General features: G+C 42.8%; 3 protein-coding genes across 5 annotated transcripts; 2 read left to right on the forward strand and 1 right to left on the reverse strand.

Moving 5' to 3' along the window:
- Positions 1-1,841: 1,841 nt before the first annotated feature.
- LOC122615175 (RNA-directed DNA methylation 4) lies at positions 1,842-4,695 on the forward strand. 2 transcript variants are annotated; one of them, XM_043790109.1, is made up of 4 exons: positions 1,842-2,120; positions 2,621-3,078; positions 4,192-4,370; positions 4,433-4,695. In XM_043790109.1, the coding sequence occupies exons 1-4, from the start codon at positions 1,926-1,928 to the stop codon at positions 4,678-4,680; spliced, it is 1,080 nt and encodes a 359-aa protein (XP_043646044.1). In that variant the 5' UTR covers positions 1,842-1,925; the 3' UTR covers positions 4,681-4,695. The 2 variants fall into 2 exon arrangements, with proteins under 2 accessions (XP_043646044.1, XP_043646045.1); XM_043790110.1 differs by lacking the exons at positions 4,192-4,370; positions 4,433-4,695 and adding an exon at positions 3,333-4,085.
- A 25-nt stretch (positions 4,696-4,720) lies between these two features.
- Positions 4,721-5,404, reverse strand: LOC122615176 (RNA-binding motif protein, X-linked 2). Its single transcript, XM_043790111.1, has 2 exons — positions 5,124-5,404; positions 4,721-5,058 (listed from the first exon to the last, which is right to left on the reverse strand). Exons 1-2 carry the CDS (start codon positions 5,346-5,348, stop codon positions 4,819-4,821), a joined length of 465 nt encoding a protein of 154 aa, XP_043646046.1. The 5' UTR covers positions 5,349-5,404; the 3' UTR covers positions 4,721-4,818.
- A 245-nt stretch (positions 5,405-5,649) lies between these two features.
- LOC122615174 (GTPase-activating protein CdGAPr) lies at positions 5,650-21,035 on the forward strand. Of its 2 annotated transcripts, XM_043790107.1 has the most exons (8): positions 5,732-5,795; positions 6,177-6,246; positions 14,839-15,243; positions 15,299-16,572; positions 16,646-18,271; positions 18,339-18,651; positions 18,741-20,605; positions 20,664-21,035. In XM_043790107.1, exons 3-8 carry the CDS (start codon positions 14,872-14,874, stop codon positions 20,740-20,742), a joined length of 5,529 nt encoding a protein of 1,842 aa, XP_043646042.1. In that variant the 5' UTR covers positions 5,732-5,795; positions 6,177-6,246; positions 14,839-14,871; the 3' UTR covers positions 20,743-21,035. The 2 variants fall into 2 exon arrangements, with proteins under 2 accessions (XP_043646041.1, XP_043646042.1); XM_043790106.1 differs by lacking the exon at positions 6,177-6,246 and having other exon boundaries at positions 5,650-5,795.
- Positions 21,036-25,580: the final 4,545 nt, after the last annotated feature.

Genomic DNA, 25,580 nt, shown 5'->3' on the forward strand with positions numbered 1-25,580 from the left:
GTCCCTTAAAGTAAAGTAAACTGGTAGGCAAGTAGTACTTGCCACATGAGGAAGCTGCGTGCCACATAATCAAAATTGAGGCAAACACAACCTGCAGGGTGCTCTTTATGTTTTTATGTGCGGATCCCATTAATTTATTGCCGGAGACATTGAGACACCTCCAGCCGAACAAAAGGCGACATTATTATTTCATTATTATGCCAAACGCATCAGGATCCAGTTCCCGCTTCCAGCTTCCCTTCTCCCAAATGCACGTGGGCAGGCTCATATTACATACATGGGGAGTCCACGGAGGATGGCACTGCGGTGGAGGCTTTTTCGACGTGGCAGATGATTCATGCGATGGCAAATTTTTTGACGCCCGCCACATAAATAAAAGAGGCTGCCCGGGGAGCTCAGACATATGTTTGGATAGTCCCCGGGTCAAAGGGCCCAGTTCGGAGGCTGTAATATTCACTCGTAAATATTTTTATAGGCACTAAGGCTTCCGCTTCGGATGAACAAAGCGCGAAGAGTTCACATGGGCAGGTGTTCCATGGAATTAAATAAATATTTGTTACGAAAAAGCAACCTTTTCCTCTTTATTTGGGAAATTGTGGAAAAATCACAAGCCACATATCCTGCAACGCTTTCGGCATGAAGCATTTTGTTAATTAAGTCCGTGCCCCTGATTTTTATTTGCCAGACCTGTAGCGTCAAGAGATTCCAAATTGTAAACCAAACATCAATGCTACATAACGAGACTTTATGGATGCATTGTTAATAACTATTATGCTTTAAAAAAAACCGGGAATATACCCATCCATTAATATTGGTTGTTGAATAACGAACATAACGAGTTTCCAATTCAAACAATGAATTATTGGCACCTTAAATTGCTATACCGATTGACTGCCTTAGTTCCGCAACCAATTTGTTGAATCCATTTCCAATTTGCCAAAATCAACAAAGTTAAATAGCATCCCGATGGAGCGCCCACAAACATCCCACCTTTGCGACGAACTTTCGACTCCTGCTGCTAATCCTTTCGTGCGTGCGCGTGTGAGAGTAAACCATTTAGCGCCAATTAAAACATAATTGCGGCATTCGCGGATAGCGATCGGGCACTAAATCATTTTCGGGCCTATTCGAGTTCCATGTTGGCAGGACGAGAATAGCGGAACATACACACATACATACAACGTCGAGCAACCGCAACAAATGGCAAAAAGCGCGGGCGGAAACGCGAAAGCACTTGGCCGCCATTCACCGAATAATGGCTTCAATTCAATCCAAGGCTCAGCTCACTTTAATCTGGTGGCACTGGTGGCGTTGATTAAAAACACAAGACCGCACTGGCAAACATTTCACTTTTAAGAACGTAATTCCGACGGTAGATTTTGGCCGGGAATCTCGAGCACAGAAACCACCCGCTATAACAACCACACTCCGCCGGCTAAGAGCACTAACTGCTATTCCTGCGAGCTTCTTTTGGGGACTTCATCCCCGCAGTGGCGGCTTTTGATCAGCTGATTGGGGTATAACGGACGTACCGGAAACGGGGATGAAAAGTATTCAAAATTGGCGGGCTTCCTATTTGGCGAATAGAGTAACTCCCTGTTTTAATACAAAATACTCAATATATGTAAAATTCTTAATGCATAACAGGAATACAATCATTTTTAAACATTCGCATGATATAGTAATTTAAACCTCTCATTGCCGAAATTAGCAACTGTTTCCAACAGACGGAATGATATAATTTAATCTGTTGTTTCTATGATTTATGCATTCCTTACGATAGTTTTCCCGCCGATAAAAGTTCTAACAAATCCCATCCCCATCAGATATCTTTTGTCACACCGCGAACGGTCACACTGCGCGTCACATTTTTAATTGTTTCGATTTGCCTTTCATTGTTTCCCGTATTCGGCGAATTAGTCAAAATGCCAGCGGTTGTGCGGATCAAGCGACGCATCGACGAGGAGCCGCACACCGCATTCGTGCTGAACGGCAAGCGGCGACGTCTCCACAACGATGAGAATACTCTAGAGGACTCGGGAGCGGTGGCGGGAGCTGCGGCATCGGACAAAGACGAACTGACCACCGTGCTCAAGTTTGCCGGCACGCTGGAGAAGCAGGTGGGATTGGGGGATTCGAGTCCTCAAACCGTACAGCCGTAGAAATAATGCCCATGCCGGTCATTGCTTTCTGTATATTGCTAATCCTATTGCTGCTAAACAAAAAAGGCCAGCGTCGTCATATTCGAAATGTAAAAAGACATTGGCTATTCGTTTTCCAGCACAATTAGCCCAAAACACACTCATTGAACTGATTTGAGCTTCCTCCTATTGATCCTCAACCAATAGTTATTCTAAAGAAATATATGAGGATAACTTCAATAATACTAACCAGTTAAACGTCTTTAACTGGTCTTTAACGTTTAAAGGTACTAGCATCTTATCTTGAAAGCGAATGCACATTTATCATAGCAAAAGCCAATTTCACTAGCGCAATAAATAGTAGGTATATTATAAAAGATAGCTCTAACTGGTTATTGGTAATAGTGATACTGCACAAGTCACAATAAGGTTAATAACTATTCGGTTTCCTAACGTTGAATTGTATGCCCCTTTCTTAGGACGACTGTGCCACTCGCCAATTTGCAGCTGCACGACTGAACAAGGCCGCAGCCCGCGAGCTGGTGCAACAGCAGCGTTCCAATGATGCAGCCATTGCCAGTGCGCTGCGGCGAGATCGTCAGCGTCAGGAGGCTCAGGAAAATGCACGGGAGCAGCGTTTCCGGGTGGTTAACTGCCTACGCAGCACCCTCGAAAATAGTGCCGCAGAAGCGGAATTCCCGGAGAGCGCAAGTCAGGAGTCCAGCAGCCACATAACCATCGTGGACATTGAATCGCAGCAGCAGCAGCAAGCGGGCCCTGAAAACGCTGCAGCTCAGGAGCAGCAGCTGGAGATAGAGCACAGCCACGATCAGCAGCAACCAGCCGATTCGGACGTGGGCTATGTTTACGATCTATATGTTCCCGAGAACGAGATGCAGGCGGCTTATGTGGATATGATGGACGACAACTACTTAAGGTTTGTCATTCAAATTGAGCCACAGAAAACGTTGAGCATTACCAACTACTATATGTAACCGATCACTATACTTATGTACTATATGGCATATATCTAAGCGGTGTGTCTGTGTGTCGGTGCTAGCGTATCTGTGTGGGTGTGCGTGTGTCTGTGTTCGTTGTCCTCGGGCGCAGTCTCATACTGGCATATTACTCTTACCATCTAGACACGATTGCAATCACTACAGCTCAATAATACGATTCGTTCTCCATAAGGTTGTATTATCCGTTTAATTACTACAACAACTGCTACTGGTAAACAAGAAAAAACTAAATGGAGAGAGACAGACAAGCCCCAGGCACTTAGGAAGTGTGATGACACCCAACGCCTCCACCCACGACAATAAAAAAGGACTGCAACTGGCAACTCACATCACTAATAGTTCATTAAAGTCAGCATCTGACAAATGTCCAACGTTGTTTTTATGAGATTAACACGGCATGATCTGAAAACTAATGATTCTGAAAGCTATTTGATTTGTTACTGTGAGATTCCGTTCAATTTAAATTAAACTATGTTATGCCATATTCCATTTATATATATGTTAGATAAAAACTTATACAAATAAAAAATGTATCATAATTATATAAAGTTCTCATAATTCCCTCTTGCCAAAGTTTTAATAAAAAAAACATGTATTCTACTAAATACGCACAATAAGTGAACTACTTGGAATAATTTTAGGCAATTGTCTCATTACCTTATGTTCATAGAATAATTTAGCTCTTAGATTAGAATAATTTACCCTCACGCACACACACACCGCACTTTTAAAATCAGCTCACCGAGCATTTTTCGTATAGTTTTTCGTTTGCCAGTTGTCAGTTGCCTTTTTTGTTCTTTTTCATTTCGACAATAAACAACGGATAACACTTGTGCTGAAGTCTAATTAAGTGCATAGTTTTAGTTTAATTTGCTTTATTTTTATTGGGGTATAGCGTTGCCCGAAATCGAATATAAACTAAATAAAGAAACCCTCAAAATACGTGACAAACCTTGCTGTGTTTCAATTTGAAAGTGCTGCGCTATCAAAGAATCGATATAAACCTTCTAATTATTTTGGTTATTCCGCAGAGTGATACCTGTGGGCGAGATCGTGCTAGAAGATTGCTACAACGACCAAGACGAGGATTACGATTCGGAGGACTCCAATCAGGAGAACTACTTTACGAATGATTACCCGGACGACGAGGAAGCGGGCGCCATGGGTTCTGATGATGAATTGTGTCGGCAAATGAACAAGTTTATGCTCGGTAATATCTGAGTAAACTGTTTTTATAGGCTCAGATTATGAGTAGGTGTATCTTACTTCCAGATGACGAAGAGGATGAGTTTGCCAGCACCAGCGACGATGATGATTATGTCACCTTTACCGATCCCTATGTGCACACGATCGACACTCAGGAAGACTCATTCGTAGACGATGTAGACTTTTATAATGTCGACCGGGAGAGGGGCAGTGCATATGAGCGCTATAAGCGAAGGATTCTAAAGGAACTGGAGGGCCAGGAAGAAACTAATGAGGATGATGATGACTCATTTGCGAGTGCTGATGACGAATGAGAGGTTGAAAAGCCAATTCATTCCATCGTCATATATTTCTGGCTTTAATAAGATAGTATATTTTAGCTTTTAATAACTATAAAATTTAAGTAAATAAAAAATCTTGTATTCTTTATCATATTTAAGGTAAACTTCTTATCATCTATAACTTTTGCTATCTTTCTTCTCAGTCTTGATGTGTTGAAGCTGAGGTTTTGGCGCACAGCCCTCCATATAAAGGCGCAGGGTTTCCTCGTCCATCCTCTCATTTTCCTTTGGAGGCTTATAATCTGCCACATGATCGACCCTTAGTGTTCTATCGAGAATTTTTATCCCATTCAGGTTGTCCACTGCCAGAACTGTGGATCTCTGGTCTTCGTAGCACAGGAAGCAGAAGCCCTGCATAGGTTTAAACAATGATTTTTGGAACTTTCTTAAAAGGGAACCATGTGTTTTTGCTCTACCTTGGACTTTCCCGTTTTTGAGTCTCGGATTAGATTAATGTTGACCACTTCGCCGTACTGTGAGAATACGCAAACTAAGTCACCCTCAGTCAGGGTATACGGAAATCCTGCCACGAAAATCCAGGCTGAGTCCTTGTACATGTCGTGCCAGCTCTTCTTTCCTCCATTTTGCAGTTCATGTTCGCTAAGTTTAAGCACATTTTTCATATTTGTTAATGGATTCATCTTCAAGTTGTTTTATTTGTTTATGTTTTTGTGGTGATGTGACCATCGGTCTGTTTTGAAATGTTTTTCGGTAATAAGCAAGCAGTGCACGTTGTACTTTAGTAAATGTACTTTAGTAATAGAAAAATCGTTATCGATAAAAGCAAACTCAGGGACTTCCTTGAAGCCCAAATGAATGAATTATATGAATAATTTATAGATATTTATCAAATTCCCCTTTTATTAAAAAAAAAACTAGTTTTTTCTTGTGATGCAAATATTTGGTATTTAATGTATCAGAAGGGGTATTAAATAGTACATTAGTCCCAGGTCGGCGGTATTTTTATCGTTATCGTCACATTTGTTGTCGCGTTGTAAAAGGCTGCGGAACGCAACCCAGAAATTTGTGCAGTGGGACGGACAGTGAAAAATGTTGTAATATAACCACGGTGATATATTCGAGAAAAGGTGTGTACGAATGCGAAATGGGTTTACATAGCCGCCGTCTGCTTGTTTGTGTGCGTGCGGTGTGCCAGTGCGTGTGCATGCTCGTGTGCGTGCTGAAGGAAAAAGATATGCTGAAAAAGTATCTCCTCTCTATTTAAAAATGTGTGTCAGTGTATTGTGCGGCACCAACGAAAATAATAAATAATAGCTGCCGCGACTGCTTGGTGTAGCGAAAGAGGAAAAAATAAACGAAATACCGTTTGGCGTCTTTGGGGTCTCTTAATTGTGCCAAAGCCATTGTTTTACCATTTTCCCATCATCACTCAAGACGCGTTCTGTGCCGAATAACAGCGAATAACGCCCCGTCTTTTCTGTTTTTTCTCCCATATTATTTTTGCGAAGGAAGCTGAGTGTGTTTCCCTCTCTGTCTCGCGCACGTTATTATGCCTGCGCCTCGCTATTGGAACAGTTGGTATGTAAAAGACATAAGTGCGAGATGTCCGTTTCACACTAGGTTTTGTCACCCTGTGGCAGCCGCACTCACACACACATACTCTCACCTGGGACAACTCCACCATATGTCCATCCGTCTGTGTGTCCGCCTGTCTGTCTGTCTACTGCTTTTCCTTAACACATCCACACTCACATGCACATTCCACCCCATTGGCAATGCCTCTCTTCGTACAGCTGCAGTCAAAATAATAGTAGTGGGTCTCTAGTTCCTCCGGTTCCACGGCGGTAAGGTATCTTGCTGTCTTTATGGAGTCCTTAGTAATGGGAGAGGAAGAGCACACAAAAGCATTCCTCCAAAGCTGCCTTCTTTTGTCCTACAACTTCAACCCCAAATTCCCAGTTAAGGAAACGTGCATTTCAAAACCCCTATAAATAGAGTTCCTCACTTGACCACGACTAGAACTTAGTTTATGTTGTCCATTTTAAAACAATATTTGCATTTCCTAATACTTTGCATAATAGCAATAGGACAACTCATGCAAGCGGCTTTCAATTGAGTCATCACAATCAACCCTTTGAGAGAACTACATTCCCAAATTTTTGTTTTTAATCCTTGGGTATTGCTATTCAAAATACAGTACAGTAATACTTAAGATTTTAGTCCTAAGCCACTAAAAGGGTATTTTAAAAGCCAATGACCTACAGCCTAAGATAACTCATGACCTTAAAAATAACCCAACACGACTTTAAAGTATTGACCACCGCTGTATGGTCGTTGGTGTCTCTTTGTTTTTGTCCACGCCAAAAGGAGGGAACATGTACTTTCCTCGCTTGTTTTTAATGTTTAGGTGTGGTTTTAGTTGCGGGCTTACACACATCCAGTTGTATGTGTTTTTTCAAGCGGAAGCGGTCGTAAAAGAGTTTTCGTGGCGCTGCCCACACAGTTGACATTGAACTCGCTCCGTCCTGCTCCTCCTGCTCCTTCTGCTCCTCGTGCCCCAAACTCCCACCCACTCCGCCAACTGACTGATATTTTTGGCCCGCTCTGTTACTTTCCCAAAAAGCCAACTCCTGGCCTTTCATTTTTCGCTGGCCGACCACACTTACTTTTCTTTGTACCCTTTTGGAAGTAAAGTCAAGAGTTTTGTGAAAGGAGCGAGGTGCGCGATTAACGAACTAGGTGTAAGGAGGCAGAAAATCAATTAACAAATACTATTTGGCGTTGACTAATTGTTAATTGCTAGGTTGGAAATCATTTCATGTTTTTACAATAGTGTTAAGTACACTGTGTAAATTTTGGCGTAGTGCCGTAGTTGGAATAACTGAGTTGAATAGATTTATGGCTCGTTATAAATATAATTATATATGATGATAATTAAAGATGATGTTTGTCGCCAAACATCAGCTTTCTAAATATTATCTGAACTAATATCAAACCATCCTCGTTCTTGATACGATTTAAAACTATATTTTTGTTTACATATACATATGTACATTCCCCTACCATGCAATGGGTATTCTTGTAAAGTGAAGGAACATGGCTTAAAAAGGGAACCCATTGCTTATCCCCCCGCAGCACAGAACTTCCCCCAGTAACTTGAATTACTTCTGTTCTATGAGAACATTTTGGGCCCATGTTGACTCATTTTGGCTGTTGATTGCGGGGGCTGGGTGCGGGCAGCTTTCTCGTTATTATTACGAGATACGTACAGATATGTACTGCTATATGTACATACACTCGTGTGGGGCTCCTTCTGCGGTTATTATGTGGCTCACGTCTCTGGGAAAGATTCGCGTCGCGACTGCGCACGATTATGGCACATTTCGAGTGACGAGAGCAAAGTTGACTGCGCTGCGACCGCCTGTTGCAGAAAACGTGTCAAGTTGGCCAGATACATCTACTCTATGTCTATATATATGCATTATATACATTTATGTACGAGCACTATATGTGCAGCAGCATAACCAAGCGAGCTGCCTCCACCCCCGCCAGCGCCCGATCTCGAGTTCGATTAATTTCGTTGCGCCTCGGTAGCTGTGCACTCAACTCAAACATCCGCTCAAACGGGCAGCCAGCTCACACCGATTCCAATGGGGAACGTTTACCTCGCAGGCGACCAGCTCATTACACCACTGCCCACAGATGCGGCAGATGCCGGTCCCCGGATTCCCATACCCATCCCATACTTTCCAGCAAAACCCTTTCCTATCTGGGGGAGTTGCTTCGCTCGGCTGGTATTGTGTTTCGTTTCATAACAGCGGTAACGAGATCCGCAAATATATTGTGAACTACTTTTGCACTAGTTCAACAGAAGGAATTTCGCATTTCCCTCTCGAAGTATCGTAGGGATAAGAATTACACTAGACTGCACAGTTGCTTCCCCAAACTTCCCCGAACTAGCAGTTCGCCCCAGTTAAGGTTTGATTTTTCATAGTTATGAACGCATTAAAATAGGCAAGTTATAATTCTTAATTGCAGCCACTATCTCTGATTCAATAACCCAACCACTGTTTTGTTGAACAATATAAACAGCTTACAATAGCAGACACATAAAACATTTCAAAGAAACTGCCAACAGAAAATTCGCTGTTCTACACATTTCGCCTTGTGTCTTATTGCTGTTTACACCTGTTCGAGCCGACGCCGTCGCGTTTTATATTCGCATTTTGTTTTTGTTTACATTCATGTAAAAAATTCTTCATCACCGCTTCATATTTGGCGACTGACATGCCCCCAGCCTCGCCACTATATGGTTGGTTATTTAAGTGCAAGCGGGGGAAATGCCGAACCCCACACAAAGTATAGGAATTTTTGGGCTGGCGGCTTTTGAAGCTGGCTGCTGATGTTGTGTTTCATATGCGTATCAAATAATTGAGCTCAATTGATTTCAATTAAAACTGACAAGTCGCTGGGGCTGTTGTTGTTATGGTTGTTAGTGCCAAGTCATATGAAACAAAAACCATCAAAATGCCTCAAAAGTGCCCTCTGTTTGCTCGATGAGCTGAGTCGAATGTGAAATGCGCTAAGAATGCGCTTGATAGGAAACTAATGCGTTTGGGAAAGTTAAATTATAGAAAATAATAGCCTGAATGTCTCAGAAGCAAATAAATATATATACATTACCCTTTATTAACATTTATTATTCATATAATGAGTTGGATGATTTCATAGTTTAAATATAGAATATGAAATGTAGAGTCAGTTCAATCACCGATTTCTCAGTTTAATTGGCATGATCTCCGATCATCGTAACATGATTGCTGTAAGTGATTACTACCAATATTTATTTATTATTTATTAATATGATGTTGCAATGTAGTTCAGCTTCTTCCTATCTATCATTTAATCGTAGCTTCAGATAGGGGAAAGTGAGTCATCAGTGAGACAGTATAATTTTTATCAACCTATATTCTATCCATGAATCACCCGCACAAATCCAATGAGTTGCCTTATTTAAATATTTAGAGCTCGAATAGTTTTAATTAAACAGGTGTAATTTATTATTTCTAATTAGCAATTACTTATGAGCAGTACAACTTACGGCGAAGTATAAGCAAAATTTAAAATAAACCTTCTCGATAGTATATAGAGATATATTTTATCTTTTGCATTTATTTAGTGAACAATAAATATTTGCACATTGATACACTTAAAAAAAAATGGTTTTATTTTTAGAACACCTAAGCCCTTAGCAATTTGTACGAACTGCCGTTCATCGAAACCATTTTGCCTCTTTCAAGAATAGAAATTTAAGAATAGCCCTTCAAAATACCAAATTCCTCTAAAGGATTCCGCAGCCGAGTGGAGATCCACCCTTAAGCTTATATGCCCGGCAATTGGAAGAGCACACTATTGTCTATTAATACGAACACGTTTCGTATGGAGGGGGATATTTTGTGTATGTTTTCGCATTTGTTTATGAATTTCAACGCTTGTGCCAATTGCCCCCGTTTGTTGTGGCCGTTTGTCTTATTGAAATTCAACACTTTATTTAACAATTCATATGCACGGCCACTCGGTCGCTCGCGCTCGCATAGAAATGAATAATAATTAAATTATATTTCCACTGCCCCAGTCTGACGTTTGCTTCTAAATATTTGGCCACTGCGCTTTCTTCCAGCAGCTGCTTCGCATATTTGTTAATGAGATTTTTATTGTACGATTTTATTTAGCTTTGTTTATTTTTAAAAATTTCGCATGCCGGCGCCACGAGCCTAAGACAACCTGAAATAAAAAATTTGGATATTGCCGGCCGCGTGTGTTTGGCTCTGGTTTGGCTTTGTCTACGTTTAGCAGCTGTATATGTTTCGTTGGAGCGCGCAAAACTTTCACTTCCATTAAAAATATAAAATCTGGTCTCGGATAGTCGGAGTGTGAGTCTATGTGTTTATGAGTTTATGTGTACCTGTTTTTCGACGACGCTAAATGACACTAGGCTAGGTTTTATGGTTCGCTGGTGGAGATGAGTTTGTTTGGGGCAGGCGAAATTCTGCACAAATGTCAAAGTAGAAAATTTACATGGGCAGCGGAATTGAACGATTTCGCTTTTCTTTTCTGCCTGCACTTTCCTATTTTTTACATCAGACGAACGCGTTTAATGCCCTAACAATGGCACTTTAATGGACTGGCTGAAAAGTTTTAGTAACTTGGGAATTCGCTGTCGGTACATTTCGAAATTATGCAATACCCATATAGTAAAGTAATCATGTCGGAATAGGACGGAAACCAATTAGGAAATGCATAATATATATATATATTTAACCATTTTAGATAATCAGGCACAGCATAATAAAAGAAATATATACATTTGGTTAACTGGACATGTTCGTGTTATATAAGCGCGTTTAAACTTCTTGAACTAGTCAAACCATTTCTCTCGTTTTTGCGGCACCTAACTTGCAACTTGGCATTTGTGTATGCCACAATCCATAATTGTGTGAACGGAAGTCGAAAGCTCGACAATTAAGGTGGCCATGGGAGTGTAAAGTTTGGTCCGTTGCCCAGGTAAAATAATAAAACGGACTTGGGCAGTCCGAAGCACGAGCGTTGACTAATGTGGCGGTTAGTCTAATTGCATTTCCCACATGGCGGCCTTACTTTTATATACTTACTTTTTCTATAACATGAGTCAGTCAGTTGTCGGCGGTGGGGTTGTGTGGCATCGATTCGGGAGCAGTCCCCACAAAGGGCTCTACATTGATGCACTACATGGCAATATGGCTGTATGGCTGGCTGGCCGTAAACAAATCCGCCATGTGAGTCAGCCAGGCGGGCCGAACTGATCAGATTTCCAAAAGCACAAGTGCCACTGGCTGTCAACTGGGGCGTAGATTGATACCGCTCTGCTCAACAGATTAACGGCACATAGCGAGCATATAGCAACCGGATCAGCCTTGGGCTGCAATTTGTTCATGCTGCATGGTTTATAAGAGCGCTCCCTGATTGGCTGTCTAGCTGGCTGGCATCAATTGGCCAGTCTAATGACTTCATGTTGGCCCATTAGTCACGCGGCCCAAATCTAAGTATCTGGTCCCTGTCCCGGTCCGGGCTGGATATATTATTAGGTTATATATGCGCATCTGCCAAGACCAATTAAGTCGCCTAATGTGACTATTTTAAGTGAGTCAATGCTAGAAGCTAGAGCCATCGAGCAATCGGAAAGGGTCGTCATTGTTAATTGTTAATCATTGTTATTTCTGAAATAGTTCGGTATGAAAAGCATTGTACAGAAATCACTATCCAAGCAAGTTCAGATAATTTAAAAACTAGAGTTATCTATGATAATTTCTGAAGAAAATAAAAATTAAAAATGTTTTCCAAGTGAATCTTCTATTCGTAAACTAATAATAATAACTACAGTATCAATAACAAAAATGTTCATTTATTGTGGCTTGGATTGTGCGTTATGAATTTCTAGCAACTAAATGCCTAGTTTAGTCAAGAAAATTCGAAGTGCCGAAATCGTTCTGGCCGATAAAAAGCCTCTATCCATTCTAGTCCTCTCCCCGTGGCATTTTCTTGAGATATATTGTCGCGGATCTATTTAATTGTCCGTCAGCGTATCCGTCTCATTCAGATGCACACCAGCATCGTTTAGCACTTGCCGGCTGAAGTGAATGAGTGAGTGACTGACTGACTGACTGACTAGCTGACTGAATGAATGTCGAACGGAGGGGAACCGACTGTCAGTCTCAGCAACTAGGCTTAAGCACATTATGCATGCATTTGCAGCCTCGTAAGTCTTTTATGGCCGACAACCGACATCATTCGCTGCAATTGTCCGCTCTAGAAACCAGTGAGTAAGTGACCCACTTTGGGCCATAAATTAGCACAAACAACAGCAGTCCAGTCAAGCTACTTTTATTCAGCTTATTAAAGATAAACGTCTGTCCATGCTGTCTAGTTGGGCTCCAGACTCACGCACTTGCAATTCCAGCCTTGATTTATAGATCATTGTCATGTTTGGCTTTCGGTTTCTCGAGTCCGCTGCGAGTCAATTGGGTCAAGCCTCGACCGAGCTGAGGTGGAAAACAGAGCCTGAAACCCGCCATTAAAAAGCCATTATCTATTGTCCAATATTAAGTTATTTCATAGCATTAAATTGGCCTGAGCCTCGTGCAAAGCGATTGAAATGTTTGCTGCTCTCACAAACTCCGGTGTTTGGCGGCTTGGAGTCCGGACATAGACAATGTTGTTTAATTGATTGGAGAAAGTGTGCTGGCCGAAACAATCCGATGGGAAAATGTCTTCATTGGGATCGTTTTTGGCCAAAGTTCAATGAGAAATCAAGAAAGTGAATATGCGTATATTTGTTTATATTTTGTTTTTAACTTTTGTGCATAATTGAGATGAAATTATTTTATCTTTTGTGGATTCGAATAGCTTTTAACGCAATCAATGTCTGCCTAATCATGTATTATAATTTTTATCTCACTATCTCTCAAGGTTTCAATTGCCCAACATAACGCCATTTATATTGTTTTTTAAACTTTAAATACTTGTAAAATATGTAAAGCTGAACAGAAGGCCCACTGCTTATATACCAAGATAAGTTCAAATGTGAGGTTAAGCAATAAATCTCGGTAACTGATTTGCTTATATACATATATGTATATTCCCAATGTATACATCGTCAGAAACATTGTCATATGGCTAATATCAACAGAACGTGCTGACCAAAAAGAATTCTTTAGATACTGACAATGGGAGAACAACAGATTTAACAATAAAAGAACCCTAATTAATTCATAAGAATACGTCGTGAAAGCTGCAGATTGCGGTTACGTGGAGTGTTATTATCTCACCCATTCATTCACCATTGTTGGGTAGCACTCAATCACACAATCGATTTGATGATCGGTTCGATCTTTTGTAACACGTTTGTATCTTTTTTCCCAGGTCGTTGGCATATGGTTTTTATATTTTGTCTTAGCCGATTTTAGATGCACTTTGCATTTTCTGTCAATCCGTCGTTGCTCTTCTTTATGTGACTGCATTCTGAGACCGTTAGTGTTAACAATTTTTAATAGTTTAGCTGCGCTTTGGCCGCAAGTGATAAACGGCCTCACCAGGCTCTCGAGTTTTCCTCCTAGGCGAGTGGAAAAACCCGTTTGCCCCAGCTACGTACTCCATGCTCCTCTCGAATGGTTTCGCTTCGTCCAAAGTTGTCCGCTGTTGGCTTAATTTATGAAAGTTTAAATGCTGCAGCCTGCCGGCGATTGCATTTCGTGTCGTCTGTAAATCAGAACCACCGCTAGGCATCGTATCCTCATCCACATCTCCTCCCCTTCGAATCGCAATTCGAATTCGAATCCCATTCGACCATTCGGTCCCCAACTGGTTTGAACTTTATAAATATTTATTGTATATATTCATTGAGTCGAACCATACCCCTACGTGTGCCACATCCTGTCGCTTGTCTGAGCCAGTGACCTTATTTATTCCACCGCCAAGTCGGAAAAATCCACCATCGGTGGCAGAGAGAGTACAGCTTTTTAGCCCCGAAAGTAGAACATTTGGCCTGGCGAGACTCCAGGTCGCTTGGCTGATGAAAAGATCGCGCGTGCCATTAGAAAGTAAACGTGGATAAACGAGGCCTGAATGTTTAATTTAGCTTTTGGGCACTTTCTGCTAAATTACACTCCATTTGGGGTGGGAAATTCTAGGCTGGAATTGGATCATAAGAAAGTGAAACATTGGGGACGGCCAGGGATCCGGATTCAAGCTTTGGATTTCGGAATGAGAACGCCAAGATTCTAATAACAGGTAGTCATGTCCCAAATAACTAGTTAAGAAGAAAGATACCGATTACTTAAAATTTGCGATCATTATATATATATCATTTGATACATGTACGTTAGATATTCCTAAGACTTGAGTCTGACAATTACCAGCTTCGAAGTGACTATATAAAGACTGCAAATTGTTTATGCAAATGGATTGGAAAGGCCTGGAAACAGAATAGCAATGGTGGGCATGGTAAATGGAAAAATAGTGGGAAGAATTGTAGCCTTCGCATTGTTACTTATCGTGGGTTCTCGACTATTGAAGGCCTAAGGAGTTAAGTACTCAGAATGCGTTCTCTAAATCTGCATTCCCCACTTCTTTCAGATGTCGCAACTGGCGTAGTGTGATCGATCCATCATGTCCGACAAGGTGAGCACATCCTTGGCAGCCCAGCTGCATTCCCATGCCCTGGCATCGGCGGAATCGGGTGGTGTTGGTGGAGCGAATGGTGGCCCTACTGTCTGCCATGTCAGCACGGATAAGGATGCCCAGGCTCCACCGCTCCAGTTTGAAATGGATGCCCCGGCGGCCGCTATCAGTGCCCAGCTGAACTTCAAAATCGTGCCCGCTGACAGTTTGCCCGGTCTGACTTATCAGGACATGTTCGCCTCCATGAATACATCACAAATCTCCAATGCCTCCACTGAGTCCAGCTGCAGTCCGCCCATCCAGGGCGCTGTACCGCCTCCAAAGCCCAGTCGTCATATGGCCGTGCAGCCGCTGAACAGCGTAAGTAGTGATGTCGATCAAATCCTCCAAATGTTATCTTATTTTCCATCTTCAGAAATCGTGCCGATTCCCCAAGCTAGAGGAGTGCGCCCACTTTCACTACGAAAGGGTGCAGCTGGGTCCGTTATCCGTGCAGCTTTTAGATGACAAGTCGGAGCATATGGGCAGTAGTATTGCTTCCCAATCTCTTGGTGGTGATTTGCCACACAGCTCCCTGCGCAGCTTTTCTCCGGATAGCTGTTGGTTCATCATCCGTGTGTGCCCACAACGTTGCGAACCGTTCCTAATTAAGCGGAGCTTCGAGAACATGCAGCTGCTGGACGAGATGCTCCACCGGTGTGTGTACGACCGGAAAATCAGTGGACTGCGCAACATGGAGGAACTGGCGGCCGAGCTGCCCAGCGAATCAGATGTGGAATATGCGGTGGCCAAGTACCTGGAGCGTTTCTCGAAGATCGCCTCCGATTCTCTGACCTGCGGCACAATTCTGACCTGGCTACAGCTGGACAATAAGGGCAGGCGACTACCGCTGGCGGATGGGGAGACTCAGAGGACTATCAACACACCTGCGGTGGGTGCCGCCTATGGAGTGAGGCGTTATCAGGCCCAAGCTCCGGACGAGATCAACATAGAGGTTGGCGACATGATTTCCGTAATCGATATGCCCAGTCCAGCAGAGTCAATTTGGTGGCGGGGCAAGAAGTCGCATCTCCAGAAGTCCCTCTACGAAGTGGGGTTTTTCCCGCAGTCCTGTGTGGCCACTATCGGCGATAAAGTGCCCAGAAATTTTCCAATGCCGGCTCCGCTAGTGGGTCACTTGGATGCCTCACCCACTAAGCCGGTGCTGCGTAAGCACGGCAAACTGATCGCTTTCTTCCGTTCCTTCATCCTGTCGCGACCATCACGTCGTCGCCTAAAACAAAGTGGAATTTACCGCGAGCGGGTCTTTAACTGTGACCTGTCAGAGCATCTGCTGAACAGCGGTCAGGACATACCCATGGTTCTCCGATCCTGTGCGGAATTCATCGAAAACTATGGCGTTATAGACGGAATATACCGGCTCTCCGGCATCACATCCAACATCCAGCGGCTGAGGCGTGCCTTCGATGAGGAACGTGTGCCGGACTTGGGTAACCCTGAAATGAAGCAAGACATCCATGCAGTCAGTTCGCTGCTCAAGATGTACTTCCGCGAACTTCCAAATCCCCTGTGCACCTACCAATTGTACGACAATTTTGTAGAGGCCATTCAAGTAAAGGCCGACGAGGCGGACGAGCGGTTGCGACTTATGAAGGAGACGGTGCTCAAGCTGCCACCTCCACATTATCGGTAAGTGATTGAAATCTTTCATAAATGGGAAAGAATTTATTTATTTGTTAACATTGTCTTATTATCCTTGCAGAACCCTTAAATATTTGGCCGAGCACTTGTACAAGGTGTCGCAACACCACGAACGCACCGGAATGACGGATAAGAATCTGGCCATTGTTTGGGCGCCAAATTTACTGCGCTCACCTGCCCTTGAATCGGGGGGCGTGGCTGCTCTGCGCGGTGTTGGCGTGCAAGCTGTGGTCACCGAGTACCTGATACGGAATTGCCATAACATCTTCGACGCTCTGGACGATCATCCGGCGCGACAAAGCATGGTGGCGAGTGCTACGGTTGCTGCTGCAAATGCGGCTGGTGGTGAACTACGTCTGGAGTCACTTACCGATTGCGAAAGTCTGCTCGTGGAGCAGCGGGAGCAAGATCAATCCTTGGGCGTGGTGGAGCGTCCAAAGAGTCTGAGCACAGGTGGAGCCAAACTGATAAGCCTAGAAGAGGCCCAGGAAAGGCATTCGCGGGTAGAGGGTGCTGACCTCAAGCAGTCACTGCCCATTAGCATGTTGACCAGTGCTAGTAGCAACGCCGCCTCCAACATTGGCTCCTACATCGAAGTGGGCGGTGGTCCGTCCAGTTTGCCGGATAAATACCACACAGTGCTGTCGGCCCCGCGCAGCTGGCAGAAACGTAAGCCGGACAAGACGCCGTCTTGGAAGTCGATATTCACTCGAAGTCAAAGACAGGGTAATCCGGATCCTGGTCAGAAAATAACCACGGATGTCAAGGATCCAGTTGGTTCCCGCGTGAGCTTTGTGCAGGCATCACATGCTCACGCTAGCAAGGAACTGACCAAGCATGACAAGCCCAAATCTATTGAACTCCTGGAGACAACGAACAATGAACGCGATCCGAAACCAATGGACCTGTGCATACGTTCCAATTCAATTGATAGCCTGCGTACTGTGGGTCATTCGAGAAGTGTCTCACATGACTCTTACTTTGATTTGCTGCAGTCTCCGCAAAGAGGTCACATGACGACATGTCCGTCGCGGGAGCTTTCCGAGCTGGGTCTTAATTTTGACCGCGAAGAGCCGGAAATGCGTATCTTCTCAGAGAGCGAATCTCTGGTTAGCTCACCGCGCGTGGGCAAGGAGAATGTTCCACCTGCCACTGGTTGCGCCACTCGTCGCATTATGCGTGCTAGGCCTGAGGAGTTCTCGAGCCAGACGAATAGCGTCAATCCCAGCCCAAAGAAGCAGCCACGCCTCAATCTCCTATCACCCAGTTCGGCCAGAACGATCCCCCCACCACCTCCTTCGGCGCCTTGTACTGCATCTTCTTCCTGTGGACATGAATCCGGAGGAGCTGAAAACTGCTGTAAGCGTTACAAGCTGGAAGATCAGTTGTGCGACATTCAGTTCATTGACTGCGGAACTCCGGAAATTGTGCCCACCACTCAACAGCAGTTTGCCAGTGTTGAAGTGCACCCACCACCAAAGCCGGCGAGGGCAATCCAATCACCCATATCGTCATCGACTGGCGCATCTGCAGGTTCCTCCTCATCGTCAACCCGCTACAGCTATCCGTCAGTGCAGCTGGGGGCCAAGCGGAAAGAACAGCAGGATGCAAAGGAGCGTTTCAGCTACCAGGGAACCTTTACGCAGCCAGCAAAGAAGCAGGAGCCTTCAGCTCCAAGACCTGTGCGGTGAGTATACATGACATTGCACGGTTACTCAGTTCAAAAACGCAATTCAATCTATTTCTATTAACAGTGCCAACAACAGTGCTACTCTACGAAAACCTCGAGTGGAACCTGTCGAAGATGGTCAGATAAAACTCAATGTGCCTACTCCTACAACTCCTGCCCGCAGTCCCCGTTACTCCTTGTTGTTGTGCGACACCGAAAGTTCCGATAACAGTTCGGCGGTAAATACACCTCAATATGACATGGAACCCCTTATGCTGACATCGGCTTTGTCTGGCCTATCCGGTGTTTCATCCAATGTACAGCAGCAGCAGCTGCTTTTAAATGTGGATACGGCTAGCAGTTACCTAGGCAGCTCGCACGAGAGCTTGGGACAGCACGTAAGCAATCAAATTGATTTGTTCCCAGTAGGGAATCATCGATTGATCAGGGATCTCCAAAATCCATAACTGACATTTACTCCTTGCAGATCAACAACCACCAAGATGCTGAACAGCGTGATATGAATGCCCTAAAACGGGAGCTATCTTTGGACCTTAACCCACTGCAGCCACGCTTGCCACAGCCCACAAATCGAGCTGCCACTTTACCGGTAAAAGATCAACTGCAGACTGCTGCGGTGACCATGTGCTCTTCGCCCAACAACTCAAATTTTACGGACAACACTAGTCAGTCAGTGACACCGAGCGAGTTTGGCTACCAGCACTTGCAGCGACAGCTAAGCATGCACTCCCTACTGGCAACCGATGAAAGTTCGCCAGTGTACGAGGACTTTGAACAAACTCCCGTCAAGATGGTGCCCAGCCCCATAAAATCCACCATTAGCATCACATACAAGTCGCCCGAGAAGGAAAAGAAACCTTCGGCCATCTTAGAGACGAACTTCGATGAAAACACTGTCTATGAACAGGTGAAGCTGTTCCGGAATTCGGTAACCGAAGTAAATCAAATGTTACATGAGCGTTCCAGCCTGAAACAGATTGCCGAGGAAGAGCAGCACGACGGGGGTGCCCATAAGGCAGCAGAGATGACGCAGCAGCTGTTGCAGCTGGAACAGGGGCACCATGACCACCAGGAGCAGCAGGAAAAAGAACCTGAAGATGAGGAGCAATCTCAATTACTTTACGAAAACATTGAGCTACGCAAACCGAAAACAGTTTACGAAAATCTACGTGGCGAGGAGATGAAATTCATTACAGAAGAACAAAAACCAAACATTGATAGAATTGAGCTCGATAGTCTAGACAGTTTGCCAGACAACATGGAACACGAACAGTCTTCGCCCAGCAAATCGCCCTCTTTCAGTGTCAAGGAGTTGGCCAATAAATTCGAGAGCTCGCCCGTGGAGCAACTGCCTAACTTTGATTTCTCAGTGCGTGGCGGCTCCATGAAGAAGCCCAACGAACTGAGCGTACCCAAGGCCATGCCTGCACTCGTGCCCCTTAAGAAACTGAACAATAGTGCTCAAAAGATAACCCGCTCGCTCGATGAGAACGCCTTCGTTAGGGAGTTTGGTGGCAAGCAACTACAAGATCTGGCTGTCTCTAACAAGCTACCCGAGGTGATGTCAGAGGTCAACAGCCGCCGCAAGAGCTTTGACTTCACGCGGCCTAAAACCTTGAATCCGCCTAAGCGATTGCCGGGTATGAGCATTACCGAGGAGATTTGTCAGAAGCGTGGTGGCGAACTCGAGCCAATTACCCCCACCACCGAGAACCGTATCTCACTCATCCAGCAGAATAATATGCCCAAGGAGCAGCAATCGACAGCTAATCAGTTCCTGCCTCCGGCGGGTCGAAAGAACGTATTAACAGGTGTGGTCCTGGATCGTGAGCGCATCGATAAAATTAAGGAGGAGCGCCGTCAGCAGCTAACGCAAAAGTACTACGGCGATACTCTTAAGTCTCGCTCGCGTACTGAGCTAAACTCGGAAGACAACTTCCCTGCTGCAGAATCCCTGCGAATCAAGTCCAAGTCACGGGGCGATATGCACGCCTTGCAAAAGGATATCGACATGAATCTAAAACAGCTGAGCCGCGTCACTGGCGGCGGATCGGAGTGCACCCTTCACATGAGCTTGAGCCAGGGTAACGGACAGGAGCAGCTCGGACAACAGCGTGTGCGCAGGATTTCCGACGAAAAGAACCAAAATTGTGATACCAGTAATGGTGGCGTAAGTGGCATAACCGCCACTTCGCTACTCAGCGTCAAGACGACGGCCCAGAAGTATGGAAGCACCAGCAAGACGCCAGCGAATAAGTTTGAACGTAGTCAGCCCATGCCGCGCGATCGCTTGCAGAGGAACTCCTTGGCCGAGAGCAATGCAGGCACAAAGTAAGAACCAAGCTACCGCAATTTTTGAATAAACTGTACTAATTCACACTTTTTACAGCAACAGAGAAAAGATCTCACCACAATTCTCAATACGCGACGTGACAGCGATGTTTGAATCTCGTTCACAAAACCAATAGGCTAAGGCAACTTTACCAACTAATTACATCGAAAAAATGAGACCGCTATCTACATATAATCACAGTTCTGGAGCAGCGTGTGTATATGCCTATGAAGGCATATATATTTTATTTAGTTTTTAATCATTCACTTAAGCGCATTGAAATTCTCAAAAGTGTTCTTGATATATACGGCGCAAGCGGATCCAAAGACATACAGATTTAAAACGCCGTGTTTATTACAACCACATTTATAATGATATATCGATGATAATCATAATAAGGACGCTTTGCGCCTTAAATCATTTGCAAAATTCAATTTTGTTTTGAATCAGCATGAAGAGAGTTTAACTAAAAGACCATCCTTACCATACCCCTCTATCCTAAACAGTGCATATTGTTATTGCATTTTGGGAGTTTCTTTAGATAGGTGTTAAGTTTCATTCGTTTAACCATACAAAAACAACGAATTCAACCTTCTTGAATTCCATTTCGAATTGTTTTTGCTTGATTTGTGTCTTGAGTGTTTTTATATTCTTGTTTTTGCGACTAAACAACTTGACGCATGTATCGGAGATGATATTTTTCCTAGTTTCTAATAAAAGCATTTTCAACCACTTTGAGCAAGGTGTCCTATGTTAATTATTATACTATTAATTTATATGTATTTTTTAAAACAATAAACTCAATTGCATTGTCACTCACATACTCCTTCTTCAACCAAACCAATCTTTGTATATACTCTTTGGCTATACCTTTATATGTTGCTAATGGAAACTATATGCATAACTGGAGATTTAAAAAGCCTGTGTACCCGACTTAAGCGAATTTTCAATTCAAATCCAGAATTCCGTGTGGCGTTTAGTAAAACATTTATGTATTTGGTCAGAATATAAGCAATCTGTTTCTCATATACTGAAACGCAAATATATTTTCCTTAGTATTGAAAGTAATTGAATTGAGAAAAGTAAAACTAAATAAACAATATGGTTGTCTATAAGTATATATACATACCTTTACACTAACTGGTAACGTTCGCTATAAAAGAAAAACTAAATACTTAAAACAGCAGTTATATAACGGTGTCATTCGAATGTAACTAATGTTTACTTTTAATGAAAAGTAATATAATAGGTGTTTTTGTTGATTTATTTGGTGTACTTCAGAAAGCTTAAGCTTACTATAATTAGCTTTGAAAATATTACATTTCTGAAGTCAAGCGCATGGCTGGAAATCTGCTGAATGAAATTTGCCAAAGGCTGTAAACATATTAGAGGTCAAACACAACTTGATTTAGTTAAAATATTTATAACTTTTCTTTTCCTCTGGTAAATTTGTTAGCTTTGTTATGCTTAAGAGCCGATTTATTTTATAAATCTTTAAACGTATGAAATACTTTCTGGAAAGTCATTAGGCGCGTACACAGCAAACATACGTATACTTATAAAACTTACTACCAATATGACCAATGAAAGGAAAATCTGATGCATAACTAAATAAAGAATTTTTGTGGCTAGTGCTTAGATTTGACTAATAGATCAATTTGATACTCTAAAAGAAAACCTTGCGTTTGCAAATTTTTCAAACCATTATTTACTCCAGAGCAGCTGCCAAAACTTTTTGATTTCAATCGTATCAAAATTTTTAAAGAAAAACAAAGCCACAAAACGGAAGAATAACGGAGATTAACAGAATTGTAATACAATAACTAAATATAAAGCTTTAAAAAATAAGTTAGCATTTGATATATTTTGATAAATATAAAAGAAAACCACAACATAGTTTTTAACAATCGTATTTCATAACGACTGAACATAAAAATGGAACCGGAGAAGAAAAACAAATAGGCAGCGCTTGGGACAACGACGACAAGCTAAACTATGATGTCTTACAAACTTATATTTAATAGAGCAAAGATCAATCAATATTAAACAAATGTATGAGATGAAACGTCATGAGATACGTTCACAATTTGCATTAACACTTTTATAAGCCATAAATAAAACGACAAAATACTTCTTTAACGCATTTAAATAAAACAAGAACATTTAAAACAATTTTCGCAGAGGTTTAATGTATACTATGATTGTTTTTAAGCTGATGTAACTATAGACGACCCGCTAAGCATTTCACATATATACCCTTTTTGAGTGTTTATTGATTTCAGTCAGAAGTGTGCAACGCAGTGAATATAAAATGCAAATAGACGACTCGCAAAGCATTTTACACATATGTGTACCCTTGCAGAGAGTTTATTCATTTCAGTCCGAAGTTTGTAACGCAGTGAATATTAAATAATTTACTACTGATCAAAATCAACATCCGAGTCGAAATAGCTAGTCTATAGCCGTTGTAAAGTGTGTAACAGGTAGAAGAAAGCATTTCCGAAGCTATCTATTGCTTAGGTTTACTAGTCGAGTCGGTTCGTATGAACGCTGTGATCTTGGGAAGACCCAGAGTAAAAGGGTACTCTAGTGTTTTGCGCGGTCTCCTGCCGAGGGCAGTGTCTCCGCGGGGACTTTCGGCGAGAGGTCCTATCCGTGGTCCGAAGTGCGTTAGAAATCGGACTACTACATTTAGATCTTTACTGATTTTATATCCCAATATTTTGCAATCCATCTAGCGCTATACTATCTGAGTAACGGGTATCTAAATAGCCACACTCGACTAAAGCCTTCTATCTGGTTTTTGTGTAAATTTGTTTTAGTGAAGTGGTAACCTAAGCCATTTACATATTATTATATTGGGTAATGAAGATAACGAATGTTATTATAGTAGTGAAAGGAACTCCAACTCTTTGCAATACAAATAAGGCCGTAACATTCCCGCTGATCTATTATTCTTTCGTCCTTCTGCGATTCATACATGGAGTTCAAAGAGAAGGCGTTGTACCACCCAACGTTAAGCCGTAAGTCCATAATTTTATTAGCCATAAGCATTGTCCATTGCTTTTATTTTAGAACCTGCTGGGAAGCAGAAAAGAGCACGTGAGAAAATTAATTTGATTAAATTGCCATAGAGATGCACAGCGGGTCGGAAGTGTGACAGGATGCGAGGGTAGCGATATGGGATGTCTTATCGCTGAATCTGAATCAGTTGTTAGCCGGCTACTTAACGCGGATGCAGAGCCACCCCGAAAGGAGTCACGAAAACACATCCTGCGATGCGGGCTTACAACGGGAACGGAGTAAATGATGTGCATAAGTGCGAAAGCGTTTTGCACATGGACTGCCCCACTCACTCTTGATGTTTAACTTTTATTTACTCTTTTTACTCTCTTTTCCGTCCAAGATGCCCTCCTGTCCACTGGCTGTCTGTTTGGGTTGATTGACGCTGATAGAGCACGTGCTGGCAATTATTTTGGAATAAACATAACAAGCCTCTCCAAGGGCCAAATCAGCAGATGACTTCTCTTCCTCAGCTTCTAGCTCTTGGGCACGACAGGAATATAATTTCCCATACAAATACGGCACTAGATTGGAACAGGCGATAATAAAGCACCTCGATTGATAAGGCATTATTAAGTTTAAATATTAAAATATTAATTGCTTGGTCTTCATTTTGAAATTCTTCTATTTCAGGATTTATATTGGGATTGTAAAATGTTACCTTAGTTGCACATGCTCCTGTTCGCAACATTTATCATGGAATGAAATTTAGCATATAGGTAAGAGAGAGAATATACGTTAAGTAATATTAAGAATTTATTACATTTACCTGGTATATTTCAGTATTAATTCGGAAGCATCTTTTGTCGTTTAGATAGTTTTGTAACAGAAGTATTAAGTACAGCATGTAGGTAATCTTTTGGAAATTGGTGAATAATTAAATAACAACGATATTGTGTGTAATCAGTTCATTACATTCTAAATTTGTCAGTCCGTCGGTCTTTAATTGTCAAAATCTAAGAGCTAGGATCGTTAGAACACCCACCATTTCTCCCTAGAGGGTACTTGATCTGGCCGACGAGTGGCGCTTTCCGCTTTTCGCAGTGCTTTGTTTTGGGCGGTCGGCTGCTTATTAAAAGTCTCTTGTTGTGATCCTAGGCCCAGTAACCTTTTCGTCCTGTCCCTCGTCCTCGAATTAGACCGCCCTGACAATTAGAGCACTAACAAATGCAATTATCCTGCCACCTCCCTCTACTTGGGCACCATTCCTTCACCCCTTGCGGCACACAATTGCTCTCATTGGCAACAATTGTGGATGAACCCGTCGTCGTCCGCAGTCACAAGTCCTTTAGGTCCTTTCCCAGCCAACAAACAACGTGAGTTCAGAGGAAGAAAAAATGAAACGAAAATACGTGCGGAGTAGAAAGAGTCGAGCTAGGAAGGCAAAAGTTTCCCGAACGCGTGCCACATATTAAATTACATCGAAATATGTGCACACGATGATTTGTCGAGGGGCAGTTTGTAATTTGCTGGCATTTTCCGATTTTATCAGCCGACGGGGGCAGCCTCGCTGTTATTTTGATACAGTTGTTGGGCTCTACGGCCATGTAGTGTGCTATATAATTGAATTTATCCCGCGCAATTATCGTGAAATCTACTGAACAGCCAGGCCCTACAACACGCTCGATTGTTCAGCCACTGAATTCCCGGATATGGCATTTTTGGTGGGCGTAAGGCAACAATTTTGAACATATTTCATATTTAAGTACAGCCGAATAGCCATTTGATTGCGAGTTACGTGAGGATTTTTCTAGAGTGGGACAAGCTAGGTGAATTTTAATTGGGGCCTTACAACTAAACTATAAATAACTTGATCTATTATCTTCTTCATACCTTCTTGTAGTGCTGAACGTATTCTCATGGTAGTTAATGAAACAAAAATGGATGATAAGGAGGTGAGGTAAAAGTGTC

The sequence above is a fragment of the Drosophila teissieri genome, chromosome 2R (assembly GCF_016746235.2).
Source record: "Drosophila teissieri strain GT53w chromosome 2R, Prin_Dtei_1.1, whole genome shotgun sequence".
Lineage (NCBI taxonomy): Eukaryota > Metazoa > Arthropoda > Insecta > Diptera > Drosophilidae > Drosophila > Drosophila teissieri.

Coding starts and splice junctions, on each gene's coding strand:
- LOC122615175 (XM_043790109.1), top strand. CDS start 1,926: ATGCCAGCGGTTGTGCGGATCAAGCGACGCATCGACGAGGAGCCGCAC. Junction 2,121..2,620: donor CCGGCACGCTGGAGAAGCAG/GTGGGATTGGGG, acceptor CCCCTTTCTTAG/GACGACTGTGCCACTCGCCA. Junction 3,079..4,191: donor ATGGACGACAACTACTTAAG/GTTTGTCATTCA, acceptor GTTATTCCGCAG/AGTGATACCTGTGGGCGAGA.
- LOC122615174 (XM_043790106.1), top strand. CDS start 14,872: ATGTCCGACAAGGTGAGCACATCCTTGGCAGCCCAGCTGCATTCCCAT. Junction 15,244..15,298: donor CCGTGCAGCCGCTGAACAGC/GTAAGTAGTGAT, acceptor TTCCATCTTCAG/AAATCGTGCCGATTCCCCAA. Junction 20,606..20,663: donor GAGAGCAATGCAGGCACAAA/GTAAGAACCAAG, acceptor CACTTTTTACAG/CAACAGAGAAAAGATCTCAC.
- LOC122615176 (XM_043790111.1), bottom strand. CDS start 5,348: ATGAATCCATTAACAAATATGAAAAATGTGCTTAAACTTAGCGAACAT. Junction 5,059..5,123: donor CAAAAACGGGAAAGTCCAAG/GTAGAGCAAAAA, acceptor AAACCTATGCAG/GGCTTCTGCTTCCTGTGCTA.